The 13,949-nt window shown below is 39.7% G+C and overlaps 1 protein-coding gene across 1 annotated transcript in view; it reads right to left on the reverse strand.

The window, feature by feature from the left end:
- Positions 1–243: 243 nt before the first annotated feature.
- Positions 244–13,949, reverse strand: part of LOC137419339 (uncharacterized) — a 30,148-nt gene continuing 16,442 nt past the window's right edge. Inside the window, exons 3-7 of the mRNA XM_078783933.1 lie at positions 7,152–7,244; positions 5,143–5,226; positions 4,102–4,194; positions 3,751–3,789; positions 244–575 (exon numbers count right to left, since the gene is read on the reverse strand). Of these exons, the coding sequence (XP_078640059.1) occupies positions 390–575; positions 3,751–3,789; positions 4,102–4,194; positions 5,143–5,226; positions 7,152–7,244 (495 nt within the window). The 3' untranslated portion in view covers positions 244–389. The remainder of the gene's footprint in view (positions 576–3,750; positions 3,790–4,101; positions 4,195–5,142; positions 5,227–7,151; positions 7,245–13,949) is intronic.

Genomic DNA, 13,949 nt, shown 5'->3' on the forward strand with positions numbered 1-13,949 from the left:
AATTGCCAAAGAATTGTACACAACTTGAAAGATGATTTCGTAGATGTTCATCTCCACCATCTCTTCTTCCTGATCTTCCCTTGAAATGAAGTCCAGACATTCTGAAGGGTTTGGGTTTGCAATGAGCAAAAGAAAGAGAAAATTTTACTTGGATGACTTTGAAATCAAATTAAGCAAAACAAACGCAGATCAGCCGTTCCTAATCAATAAATCATAATCAATTATGATTCCAACATTTCAGTGTGAAAATAAAACGAGGCCAAATATCATTTAAAATCACAAAAATCACAGTTATACAAGTAATTCTCAACCTGTTGTTATATCTGCAATGAAGAAATTATTACAAAAGGTAATGCAATGAAACAGTCCACCCAACTTACGAATCACTACTATTTTCTTGTTCTCTCAACATATTTTACATTCAGCATCAAAATCAACTTACGGTGAACATCCATATCATCCAGACATGTGGTTTCATTTCCAGGGATCTCAGTTGCTGGGGTCAACCAATGTGTTGGAGCGCACTTTGGGGAGCTCCATATGGAGGGCTCCCATGGGCAGGTGTCAGGTTCGATCTAAAAAAAAAAGTCAGAAAACTGAGTTTAGGAAAAATGTTTTAGTCCCACAACGCATTTAGACAAAGCATTATTAAATCCTTCATACATTTATAGCTATGGATCCCACTTACCCTTATACATGATACAAATACATGCACATTTACACACATCTATATATCTATATATCTATATATATCTGTATATATCTATATATATCTATATATATATATCTGTATATATCTATATATATATCTGTGTATATCTATATATATATCTATATATATATCTGTATATATATATATATATATATATATATATATATATATATATATATATATATATATATATATATATATATATATATATAAAAATGTAAGCAGTTTTTTTGTAAAGGTTATACTGGGTGGTTTGCCATTACCTTCCCAGCAATAGTTGTATAAGAAATTTGTAATTTGTTCATGGTGCCAGTGATAGGTTGCCAACTCTTCGCGAATGACACCATGGGATATTTAATGTCCATTAACTAATGCCGACAAACGGGATGACCAGGTTTACCGACATCCGAAGGACGACACATACATTGATGAAACAACCTGCCTGTGAAACACCAGAATGACAGTTTCAATTAACACAATGACAGAACACTGGAACCTAATTGTTTTTGTTAAGTTTATTAATATTTTTTATTCTCCCGTTTTTGCACGTTTATTTTCTTTTAAATTCATTTTCTCTGCAACCCGCTTGAGCGATTGCCACGGAATTTTCACCAAAGGAGCACCTAATGCAGTAGATTTTTTTTAAATGATAAGAATGATATAATAGGTCACGAGGTGCGGGTGCCATTTTGGAAAAAAATAAAATAAAAATAACTTTGCACCTCTGTATCTCTGAAAACGCTCCATGAAAAAAATTGAAAATTGACACATCGTCAAGAACTCCCCATGAGGAGTAAAATATATGTTGATCATGACATCGGTGCCTTCATATACAACACTTAATCCGGTCATAAGTACAATGCTTAATCCAATCAGTTTGAAATGTATTGAGCGTAATCTAGGCAAAAATTGTATGGGAGAATTATTACCCCCGCCACCAAAGGTGGATGGAGGTTATGTTTTCACCCCTGTCTGTTTGTCTGTCCTTTTGTCTGTGAACAAAATATCTCGAAAAGTTGTGGACGGATTCGGACGAAATATGTCAGAGATGTAGCGTATGTGACAAGGACGAAATGATTAGATTTTGGTGAAGATCCGGATTTGGATCCGGCTATTAGAATTTTTAAGTGATTCTTCACCTTTGGGAGATAGGGCCCTAAACAATTCCTTAGTTGGATATCTCAAAAAGTTATGGACGGATTTGGACGAAACTTTGTGGATTGGTTGGGTGTCTGACAAGATCGATTCAATTGGATTTTGGTGAAGATCTGAATATGGATTCGGATATGATAATTATTTATTTTTTTCAAGTGATTCTTCACCATTGGGAGATAGGGCCAAAAACGATGCATAGCAGGATATCTCAAAAGTTTATGGATGGATTTGGACGAAACTTGTTGAACAGGTTGTTTGTGTGAGACAAAGAAGAATCGATTCAATTTTGGTGAAGATCCAGATCCGATCCAGCTTGCAGAATTTTTTAAGGGATTCTTCACCATTGATTGATATGGCCAACCAGGCGGAGGTATGCCCTCCACTGAGTGCCGTTCTCGTATTGATGATGTCATTGGTCGCATGATTCGGCAGCCATATTGGCTTGAAAATACAAACTTTCTCCAAAACGGCTCACTAGATCGATGTGAAACGCCACACATATGATCTAACAGCCTTGGGAAATATATGTTGAAAACGATCAAGTCATAGGTCACATTGTTTGTCAGCCATATTGGATAAAAAAAACGAACCTTATCCGATCAACACAAAACATCACACACATGAACTCCTTCCCAATGCTAGGCGGCGGACATTTTTTTTTATCTCAAAGGCCATGTGGTTGGGCAGCCATATTGGATCAAAGTAAAATAAATAAATAACTTTCCATGAAACGGCTTATGCTGTTGAAGTCAAACTTTACAAAATTTAAATGTGATAGATCACATGGTCTGGCAGCCAGAATATTATATATATGTGAAGAAGAAGAAACCTTTATGATGAAGAATAATAATTATTTTCACACTCCAGTACGGCTTAAAAGAATGATGTGAAACTTCACACACATTAGTAACGAGTATTTTGGAATACAGTTTGGTAATTTAAACATCGGCGGTTGCATTTCTGGCAGCCATTATTAAAAATTATTTTGAATCTGAGTATTGTTTGAATTCCTTTAAATTTCATTTTTTAAATCAAATTCTGAATCGAGTTTTTTTTTTTTTTAAGAGGATTTCATTGGTCACGTGTCTGATCAAAGTGGGACGTCTTTGCACCGGACCATCACTGCCAACAGTTACAAAGTGGCAGTTCTAGTTATTATAATTAATAACACCTGTCAAAGTGATTTTAACCCAAACTAACCAATACTCGTAATCGTCATTTCAACCCAAACTAACCCATACTCGTCAAAGTGATTGACACAAACTGTCCATTTCCGTTCACACGACTTCAACCCAAACGAAGCAACACTGGTAACACCGGGAAAACATTTATTTTTCTACATTCGCTCAAGCTCTTTTTGAGCGGTGATACTTTTCCGAATTTGCCTTTTGATGTCCATTAGCCATCTTCATCACATCACCTGTATCTTTTACATTGTCCTCTGCACTCACAACCTCTGCTGCTTTACTTCTGTTTCGTTATAAGAGGTTGAGAATGCAGGTTTGACTCTAAATGGTACAAGTGATGATGAGGGACCACCCCGGTGACGAGTCTGGTCTTGGATCTAATAATCATCACCAAGATCTCCATAAATTTCGGGCAGATCAGATTGCTAAATTTAACCTCTGGGGGAACATTTTAATTTTAATTTACTTCAGAAATGAACAACTCATCCACTGAAATAAGTAAACCTGTTCTAGACATCACACAATCTCGCAAAACCCACACATGTAATTTCGGCCCATGAGTTGCTTGGTGGTTCTACTGCAGGAAACTAACCGTGCGTTCAACCCTCTTGAGCTAGGACGCCATGTTTGAGTGTGTTAAGTCAGGTCCCCTCTGGGATTAAAGCGTGTGTTTGAGTGATGTGTTTGCGATCATACCTTCAGAAAGGAGGTCGGAAGGATGTTAACTTCGGACTTCTGAGAGACATGAAAAGGGACATGAAAAAATGTGTGATGGACAGAAGAAAACAATAATTGAGAATTAATGAAATATTTCAACAAAGTGGCCACAGATGATCAGTTATCTCTCAACAGTCAGGGATATATTCTGCATGGTGTGTGTGGTTACAGATGTGGTTTTGCGAGTGGCTATGTCACTGCGTATGTGGTTGTCCTGGCCTGTTATGAAGTGTGTACATGTTCAGTTGGCTCTGCATGTATGTCATGGTGGTATTTATATCCTCTGGGATTAAAGTGTGTGTGTTTCTGGAATGATGTGTGTGACCATACCTTCAGAAAGGAGGTCGGAACGATGTTATGAATTCCATTGTACAAATACTTGAAAACCCCTATAATCTTCCGAGGAACAGATGGAACAGTTTCCTGTGTGATGGACACAAGAGAAGAATTGAGAATTAATCAGATATTTCACTGAAATCGTGATCAGTGTTGAGGGTGAGGGGGCACTCAGAGGAGCATTTTGTCGATATTCGTTTGGTATGAGATTAGTGGTGTTCTGGGTCGGATTGGACGAGTGATATGCTTATTGGAATCATCCACACGTGAGCACTGACAGGATGTATCAACAACACCAGGAAAGGTAAATTCATAATCCCTTCTGTGATGCATTTGTCAGGTTGAGAATGCAGGTCCGACCCAAAAGGCTACAAGTGCTGATAAGTCTGGTTCAGGGAGTGGGGTTTTGGATCGAAAAATCATCACCAAAATCTCAATTCGTGAAAATTAAGTTCCTGGCAGATCGGATCACTAAATGTAACCTTTATTTGAACATTTTATTGTAAATTTACTTCATAAATGAACAACTCATCCTCTGAGATATATAAATATGTTCTTAGCCGAGTAACGTCTTCACAACACCCAAACTCGGGATGGAGATGGAGTCCTCGCAACACCCAAATCGCAGGAGATTAATTATTGACTATTGAACCACCTTGAGATAAATAGAATGCCAAATTTAAGTGTGTTACATCAAAACGCCGTGATGTCCACAGGTAACAAATGCGCACAGTGAAAACTTTTAGGAAGTGTGCAATGAACACTGCACAAGATCGAAGTGGCCATTGGTGGCGCAGTCAAGAAGTAACGGATCAAACGGCCCCTCCGATTCCTTTAAACTGAAAAGCCTGAAAGTGTTTCATTTCCTCAACAGTCATAGATTTGTGCGGGTGGAAGCGTGGTTACATATGTGGCTGCCCTCGTCTTTTGGAAAGCGTGGAAACACTTTGTTGGACGAGCATGTCTGCCCTGGTATAAGTTATATTCCCCGGCATTAAAACGTGTGTTTCTGGAGTGACATATATGCGAACATACCTTCAGAAAGGAGGACGGAACGATGTTACAGATTGTTTCACACAAAGACCTGGAAATGTCTTGGGGCTCCACAGACACAACCTTCTGTGTGATGGACAGAAGAAAACAATAATTGAGAATTAACGAAAGATATTTCACCAAAGTGGCCACAAATGATCAGTGATCCCTCAACAGTCAGGGATAGGTTCTGGATGGTGTGAGGTTACAGCCGAAGCCAAAAATATTGGCACCCTTGCACTTTTTTTCAAAGAACTCACAATTTTCTCGAAAACTAAGTTCAAATGGACAAAAGTATTTGGCCTCCACAATCCTCTATTTCACTGTTAATTTTACAAAACCATTGTTTTTCATTCAGAACTTAATATATCCTTTGAAATCATAAAATAAAAAGAAATGCTGTTGATAAAATTATTGACACCCTCTACTTAATATTTGGTAGCACAGCCTTTGGACAAAATAACTGCAGTCAAGCACTTCCTATATCCATGAATGAGCTTCCTACACCTCTCTACTGGTAGTTTGGCCCACTCTTCTTGTGCAAACTGCTCCTGTTTTGCCAGATTTGAAAGGTGCCTTCTCCCAACTGCTGTTTTCAGATCTCCCCACAAGTGTTCAATGGGATTTAGATCTGGACTCATTGCTGGCCACTTCAGAACAGTCCAGCATTTTGTCTTGAACGATTCCAGGGTGCTTTTTGAAGTGTGTTTGGGGTCATTGTCCTGCTGGAAGACCAATGACCTTCGACGGAGACCCAGATTTCTGACACTGGGTTGAACATTGCGCTCCAAAATGCCTTGGTAATCTCTTGATTTCATGATGCCATGCACACATTCAAGTCACCCAGTGCCAGAGGCAGCACAGCAACCCCAAAACATCACTGAACCTCCTCCATGTTTGACTGTAGGGAAGGTGTTCCTTTATTTGAATGCTTCATTTTGTTTTCTGTAAACATAGAGATGACGTGCTTTACCAAAAAGCTCTTATTTGGTCTCATCTGTCCATAGGACATTCACCCAGAAGGATTTTGGCTTGTTCAGGTGTGTTTTGCCAAACTCCAGTCATGCTTTCTTCTGTCTCTCTCTCAGCAGTGAAGTCCTCAAGGGTCTTCGACCATAGAACCCCATTTCATTAAGTTGGCGACGGATGGTGCGAGTTGAAATTGTCATACTGTGTTGTGATTTAATTGACTCACTGTGTTGAAATTTATATCCTCTGTGTCTGAAGGTCAGTTTGAATCTGTTTGGCAGTTGATTGAGATGCTTTCTCCATAATTCGATCAATCGTTCGCTGTAATCTTCGATCAAGTTTTCTCTTGTGGCCACATCCAGAGAGGTTGGCTGCAGTGCCATGGGCCTCAAACTTCCTGATAACATTGCGTACGGTGGACACAGGAACATCAAGGTCTCTGGAGATGGACTTGTAGCCTTGAGATTGTCCATGCTTGGCTACAATATTGTGTCTGACCTCCTCAGACAATTCTCTGGTTTTCTTTCTTTTCTCCATTCAAACTGGTTGAATGCATGATTCTTACATTGCAGGCACCTGCAACTCACCAAAGGTGAGTTCAATTCCAAAGTAAAGGAGAATCACCTGCTTGAAATCCAATTATTTCTAACAACTTCTAAAACGTGCCAAAAATATTGTCCAGGCCATTTTAGGATTTTTGTGTGGAATAAGCTAAGATTTCCGAATATCTTCAGCTTTTTTTTGTTTTGTTCCACTGCAAACCAAAGACATACATTTGTGGAAACCAATTTTTTTTTTAATTTCAACAATTTTCTGAAAGAAATGGTGCATTGTTTGAAAGCAGTGCAAGGGTGCCAATTATTTTTGGCCACAACAGTACATATGTGATTTTGCGAGTTGCTATGTTGTTGCGTATGTGGTTGTCCTGGCCTTTTATGAAGTGTCTACATGCTCAGGTGGGTGTGCATGTCTGTCCTGGTATAAATTATATCCTGTGGCATTAAAGTGTGCATGTTTCTGGAATGATGTGTGTGTGATCATACCTTCAGAAAGGAGGTTGGAACGATGTTATGAATTCCATTGTACAAATACCTGAAAACCCCTATAATCTTCTGAGGAACAGATGGAACAGTTTCCTGTGTGATGGACACAAGAGAAGAAGAAATGAGAATTAACGAAAGATATTTCACCAAAGTGGCCACAAATGATCAGTGATCCCTCAACAATCAGGGATATGTTCTGGATGGTGTGAGGTTACAGCCGAAGCCAAAAATTTTGGCACCCTCGCACCTTTTTCAAATAACTCACAATTTTCTCAAAAACTAAGTTCAAATGGACAAAAGTATTTGGCCTCCACAATTCTCTATTTCACTGTTAATTTTACAGAACCATTGTTTTTCATTCAGAACTTAATATATCCTTTGAAGTCATAAAATAAAAAGAAATGCTGTTGATAAAATTATTGACACCCTATCCTTAATATTTGGTAGCACAGCCTTTGAACAAAATAACTGCAGTCAAGCGCTTCCTATAGCCATTAATGAGTTTCTACACCTCGCTACTGGCAGTTTGACCCACTCTTCTTGTGCAAACTGCTCCGGTTTTGCCAGATTTGAAAGGTGCCTTCTCCCAACTGCTGTTTTCAGATCTCCCCACAGGTGTTCAATGGGATTTAGATCTGGACTCATTGCTGGCCACTTCAGAACTGTTCAGCATTTTGTCTTGAACCATTCCAGGGTGCTTTTTGAAGTGTGTTTGGGGTCATTGTCCTGCTGGAAGACCAATGACCTTCGACGGAGACCCAGATTTCTGACACTGGGTTGAACATTGCGCTCCAAAATGCCTTGGTAATCTCTTGATTTCATGATGCCATGCACACATTCAAGTCACCCAGTGCCAGAGGCAGCACAGCAACCCCAAAACATCACTGAACCTCCTCCATGTTTGACTGTAGGGAAGGTGTTCCTTTATTTGAATGCTTCATTTTGTTTTCTGTAAACATAGAGATGACGTGCTTTACCAAAAAGCTCTTATTTGGTCTCATCTGTCCAGAGGACATTCACCCAGAAGGATTTTGGCTTGTTCAGGTGTGTTTTGCCAAACTCCAGTCATGCTTTCTTCTGTCTCTCTCTCAGCAGTGAAGTCCTCAAGGGTCTCCGACCATAGAACCCCATTTCATTAAGTTGGCGACGGATGGTGCGAGTTGAAATTGTCATACTGTGTTGTGATTTAATTGACTCACTGTGTTGAAATTTATATCCTCTGTGTCTGAAGGTCAGCTTGAATCTGTTTGGCAGTTGATTGATATGCTTTCTCCATAATTCGATCAATCGTACGCTGTAATCTTCGATCAAGTTTTCTCTTGTGGCCACGTCCAGAGAGGTTGGCTGCAGTGCCATGGGCCTCAAACTTCCTGATAACATTGCGTACGGTGGACACAGGAACATCAAGATCTCTGGAGATGGACTTGTAGCCTTGAGATTGTCCATGCTTGGCTACAATATTGTGTCTGACCTCCTCAGACAATTCTCTGGTTTTCTTTCTTTTCTCCATTCAAACTGGTTGAATGCGTGATTCTTACATTGCAGGCACCTGCAACTCACCAAAGGTGAGTTCAATTCCAAAGTAAAGGAGAATCACCTGCTTGAAATCCAATTATTTCTAACAACTTCTAAAACGTGCCAAAAATATTGTCCAGGCCATTTTAGGATTTTTGTGTGGAATAAGCTAAGATTTAGGAATATCTTTAGCTTTTTTTTGTTTTGTTCCATTGCAAACCAAAGACATACATTTGTGGAAACCAATTTTTTTTTAATTTCAACAATTTTCTGAAAGAAATGGTGCATTGTTTGAAAGCAGTGCAAGGGTGCCAATATTTTTGGCCACAACAGTACATATGTGATTCTGCGAGTTGCTATGTTGTTGCGTATGTGGTTGTCCTGGCCTTTTACGAAGTGTCTACATGCTCAGGTGGGTGTGCATGTCTGTCCTGGTATAAATTATATCCTGTGGCATTAAAGTGTGCATGTTTCTGGAATGATGTGTGTGTGATCATACCTTCAGAAAGGAGGTTGGAACGATGTTATGAATTCCATTGTACAAATACCTGAAAACCCCTATAATCTTCTGAGGAACAGATGGAACAGTTTCCTGTGTGATGGACACAAGAGAAGAAGAAATGAGAATTAACGAAAGATATTTCACCAAAGTGGCCACAAATGATCAGTGATCCCTCAACAATCAGGGATATGTTCTGGATGGTGTGAGGTTACAGCCGAAGCCAAAAATTTTGGCACCCTCGCACCTTTTTCAAATAACTCACAATTTTCTCAAAAACTAAGTTCAAATGGACAAAAGTATTTGGCCTCCACAATTCTCTATTTCACTGTTAATTTTACAGAACCATTGTTTTTCATTCAGAACTTAATATATCCTTTGAAGTCATAAAATAAAAAGAAATGCTGTTGATAAAATTATTGACACCCTATCCTTAATATTTGGTAGCACAGCCTTTGGACAAAATAACTGCAGTCAAGCGCTTCCTATAGCCATTAATGAGTTTCTACACCTCGCTACTGGCAGTTTGACCCACTCTTCTTGTGCAAACTGCTCCGGTTTTGCCAGATTTGAAAGGTGCCTTCTCCCAACTGCTGTTTTCAGATCTCCCCACAGGTGTTCAATGGGATTTAGATCTGGACTCATTGCTGGCCACTTCAGAACTGTTCAGCATTTTGTCTTGAACCATTCCAGGGTGCTTTTTGAAGTGTGTTTGGGGTCATTGTCCTGCTGGAAGACCAATGACCTTCGACGGAGACCCAGATTTCTGACACTGGGTTGAACATTGCGCTCCAAAATGCCTTGGTAATCTCTTGATTTCATGATGCCATGCACACATTCAAGTCACCCAGTGCCAGAGGCAGCACAGCAACCCCAAAACATCACTGAACCTCCTCCATGTTTGACTGTAGGGAAGGTGTTCCTTTATTTGAATGCTTCATTTTGTTTTCTGTAAACATAGAGATGACGTGCTTTACCAAAAAGCTCTTATTTGGTCTCATCTGTCCAGAGGACATTCACCCAGAAGGATTTTGGCTTGTTCAGGTGTGTTTTGCCAAACTCCAGTCATGCTTTCTTCTGTCTCTCTCTCAGCAGTGAAGTCCTCAAGGGTCTCCGACCATAGAACCCCATTTCATTAAGTTGGCGACGGATGGTGCGAGTTGAAATTGTCATACTGTGTTGTGATTTAATTGACTCACTGTGTTGAAATTTATATCCTCTGTGTCTGAAGGTCAGCTTGAATCTGTTTGGCAGTTGATTGATATGCTTTCTCCATAATTCGATCAATCGTTCGCTGTAATCTTCGATCAAGTTTTCTCTTGTGGCCACGTCCAGAGAGGTTGGCTGCAGTGCCATGGGCCTCAAACTTCCTGATAACATTGCGTACGGTGGACACAGGAACATCAAGATCTCTGGAGATGGACTTGTAGCCTTGAGATTGTCCATGCTTGGCTACAATATTGTGTCTGACCTCCTCAGACAATTCTCTGGTTTTCTTTCTTTTCTCCATTCAAACTGGTTGAATGCGTGATTCTTACATTGCAGGCACCTGCAACTCACCAAAGGTGAGTTCAATTCCAAAGTAAAGGAGAATCACCTGCTTGAAATCCAATTATTTCTAACAACTTCTAAAACGTGCCAAAAATATTGTCCAGGCCATTTTAGGATTTTTGTGTGGAATAAGCTAAGATTTAGGAATATCTTTAGCTTTTTTTTGTTTTGTTCCATTGCAAACCAAAGACATACATTTGTGGAAACCAATTTTTTTTTAATTTCAACAATTTTCTGAAAGAAATGGTGCATTGTTTGAAAGCAGTGCAAGGGTGCCAATATTTTTGGCCACAACAGTACATATGTGATTCTGCGAGTTGCTATGTTGTTGCGTATGTGGTTGTCCTGGCCTTTTACGAAGTGTCTACATGCTCAGGTGGGTGTGCGTGTCTGTCCTGGTATAAATTATATCCTGTGGCATTAAAGTGTGCATGTTTCTGGAATGATGTGTGTGTGATCATACCTTCAGAAAGGAGGTTGGAACGATGTTATGAATTCCATTGTACAAATACCTGAAAACCCCTATAATCTTCTGAGGAACAGATGGAACAGTTTCCTGTGTGATGGACACAAGAGAAGAAGAAATGAGAATTAACGAAAGATATTTCACCAAAGTGGCCACAAATGATCAGTGATCCCTCAACAATCAGGGATATGTTCTGGATGGTGTGAGGTTACAGCCGAAGCCAAAAATTTTGGCACCCTCGCACCTTTTTCAAATAACTCACAATTTTCTCAAAAACTAAGTTCAAATGGACAAAAGTATTTGGCCTCCACAATTCTCTATTTCACTGTTAATTTTACAGAACCATTGTTTTTCATTCAGAACTTAATATATCCTTTGAAGTCATAAAATAAAAAGAAATGCTGTTGATAAAATTATTGACACCCTATCCTTAATATTTGGTAGCACAGCCTTTGGACAAAATAACTGCAGTCAAGCGCTTCCTATAGCCATTAATGAGTTTCTACACCTCGCTACTGGCAGTTTGACCCACTCTTCTTGTGCAAACTGCTCCTGTTTTGCCAGATTTGAAAGGTGCCTTCTCCCAACTGCTGTTTTCAGATCTCCCCACAGGTGTTCAATGGGATTTAGATCTGGACTCATTGCTGGCCACTTCAGGACTGTCCAGCATTTTGTCTTGAACCATTCCAGGGTGCTTTTTGAAGTGTGTTTGGGGTCATTGTCCGGCTGGAAGACCAATGACCTTCGACGGAGACCCAGATTTCTGACACTGGGTTGAACATTGCGCTCCAAAATGCCTTGGTAATCTCTTGATTTCATGATGCCATGCACACATTCAAGTCACCCAGTGCCAGAGGCAGCACAGCAACCCCAAAACATCACTGAACCTCCTCCATGTTTGACTGTAGGGAAGGTGTTCCTTTATTTGAATGCTTCATTTTGTTTTCTGTAAACATAGAGATGACGTGCTTTACCAAAAAGCTCTTATTTGGTCTCATCTGTCCATAGGACATTCACCCAGAAGGATTTTGGCTTGTTCAGGTGTGTTTTGCCAAACTCCAGTCATGCTTTCTTCTGTCTCTCTCTCAGCAGTGAAGTCCTCAAGGGTCTCCGACCATAGAACCCCATTTCATTAAGTTGGCGACGGATGGTGCGAGTTGAAATTGTCATACTGTGTTGTGATTTAATTGACTCACTGTGTTGAAATTTATATCCTCTGTGTCTGAAGGTCAGCTTGAATCTGTTTGGCAGTTGATTGAGATGCTTTCTCCATAATTCGATCAATCGTTCGCTGTAATCTTCGATCAAGTTTTCTCTTGTGGCCACGTCCAGAGAGGTTGGCTGCAGTGCCATGGGCCTCAAACTTCCTGATAACATTGCGTACGGTGGACACAGGAACATCAAGGTCTCTGGAGATGGACTTGTAGCCTTGAGATTGTCCATGCTTGGCTACAATATTGTGTCTGACCTCCTCAGACAATTCTCTGGTTTTCTTTCTTTTCTCCATTCAAACTGGTTGAATGCATGATTCTTACATTGCAGGCACCTGCAACTCACCAAAGGTGAGTTCAATTCCAAAGTAAAGGAGAATCACCTGCTCGAAATCCAAATATTTCTAACAACTTCTAAAACGTGCCAATAATATTGTCCAGGCCATTTTAGGATTTTTGTGTGGAATAAGCTAAGATTTAGGAATATCTTCAGCTTTTTATCTTGCCAAAACGAAGTTTTTGCAAGATGTATTAGTCAGCTTGTATGTTTGTTTTTTTGTTTGTTTTTTTGTTTTTTTGTTTTTTTGTTTTTTTGTTTGTGGTTAATCATTTTTTTTCCACGTTTAGATCACTCTGTAGACCACAGTTATTATTGGAAACTCCTGTAACTTCGCATATCAGAGTCCTATAGAGATACCCTTCAGCACACAAAATTTTGAAGGTCAAGGTCAAAGGTCAAGGTCACTTTGTGGTCAATCATGGAGGTCGACGAAACCCTTATTTTTTGAGTAACTTTGATCGGATCGTCTCCAAACTTCATGGGAATCTAGTATATGGTCCGGCGCTCAGCTGATTAGTTTTTGGTGGCGATCGGCCTTGACCTTCATGGTTAGCGCTGGAGGTCGAAAATTATTGACCCCAAGGTCAAATTACGAAACCCTTATTTTTTGAGTAACTTTGATCTTATGATCTCCAAACTTGGTGGGTATATAGGGTGTGGTATGGCGCTCAGTTGATTAGTTTTTGGTGTCGATTGGCCTTGACCTTCAAGGTCATTTTGAAGGTCATTCAATTTTGACCAAAATGTAAAATTTTCAAGTTTCAGTTACCATATCGAGTAGTACCTCAAATTGAAGCCCTTGTTGAGTGCTTTCCAAACATATAATTGGCAAGATACGGTTCACCCTGTGGGTGACATATGTTTATTTTTGTTTTGTTCCATTGCAAACCAAAGACGTACATTTGTAGAAACCATTTTTTTTTGAATTTCAACAATTTTCTGAAAGAAATGGTGCATTGTTTGAAAGAAGTGCACGGGTGCCAATATTTTTGGCCACAACAGTACATATGTGATTCTGCGAGTTTCTATGTTGTTGCATATGTGGTTGTCCTGGCCTTTTATGAAGTGTCTACATGCTCAGGTGGGTGTGCGTGTCTGTCCTGGTATAAATTATATCCTGTGGCATTAAAGTGTGCATGTTTCTGGAATGATGTGTGTGTGATGTGTGTGTGATCATACCTTCAGAAAGGAGGTTGGAACGATGTGATGAATTCCA

The sequence above is a fragment of the Myxine glutinosa genome, chromosome 8 (genome assembly GCF_964187855.1).
Source record: "Myxine glutinosa chromosome 8, kmMyxGlut1.1, whole genome shotgun sequence".
NCBI classification, from domain to species: Eukaryota; Metazoa; Chordata; class Myxini; order Myxiniformes; family Myxinidae; genus Myxine; species Myxine glutinosa.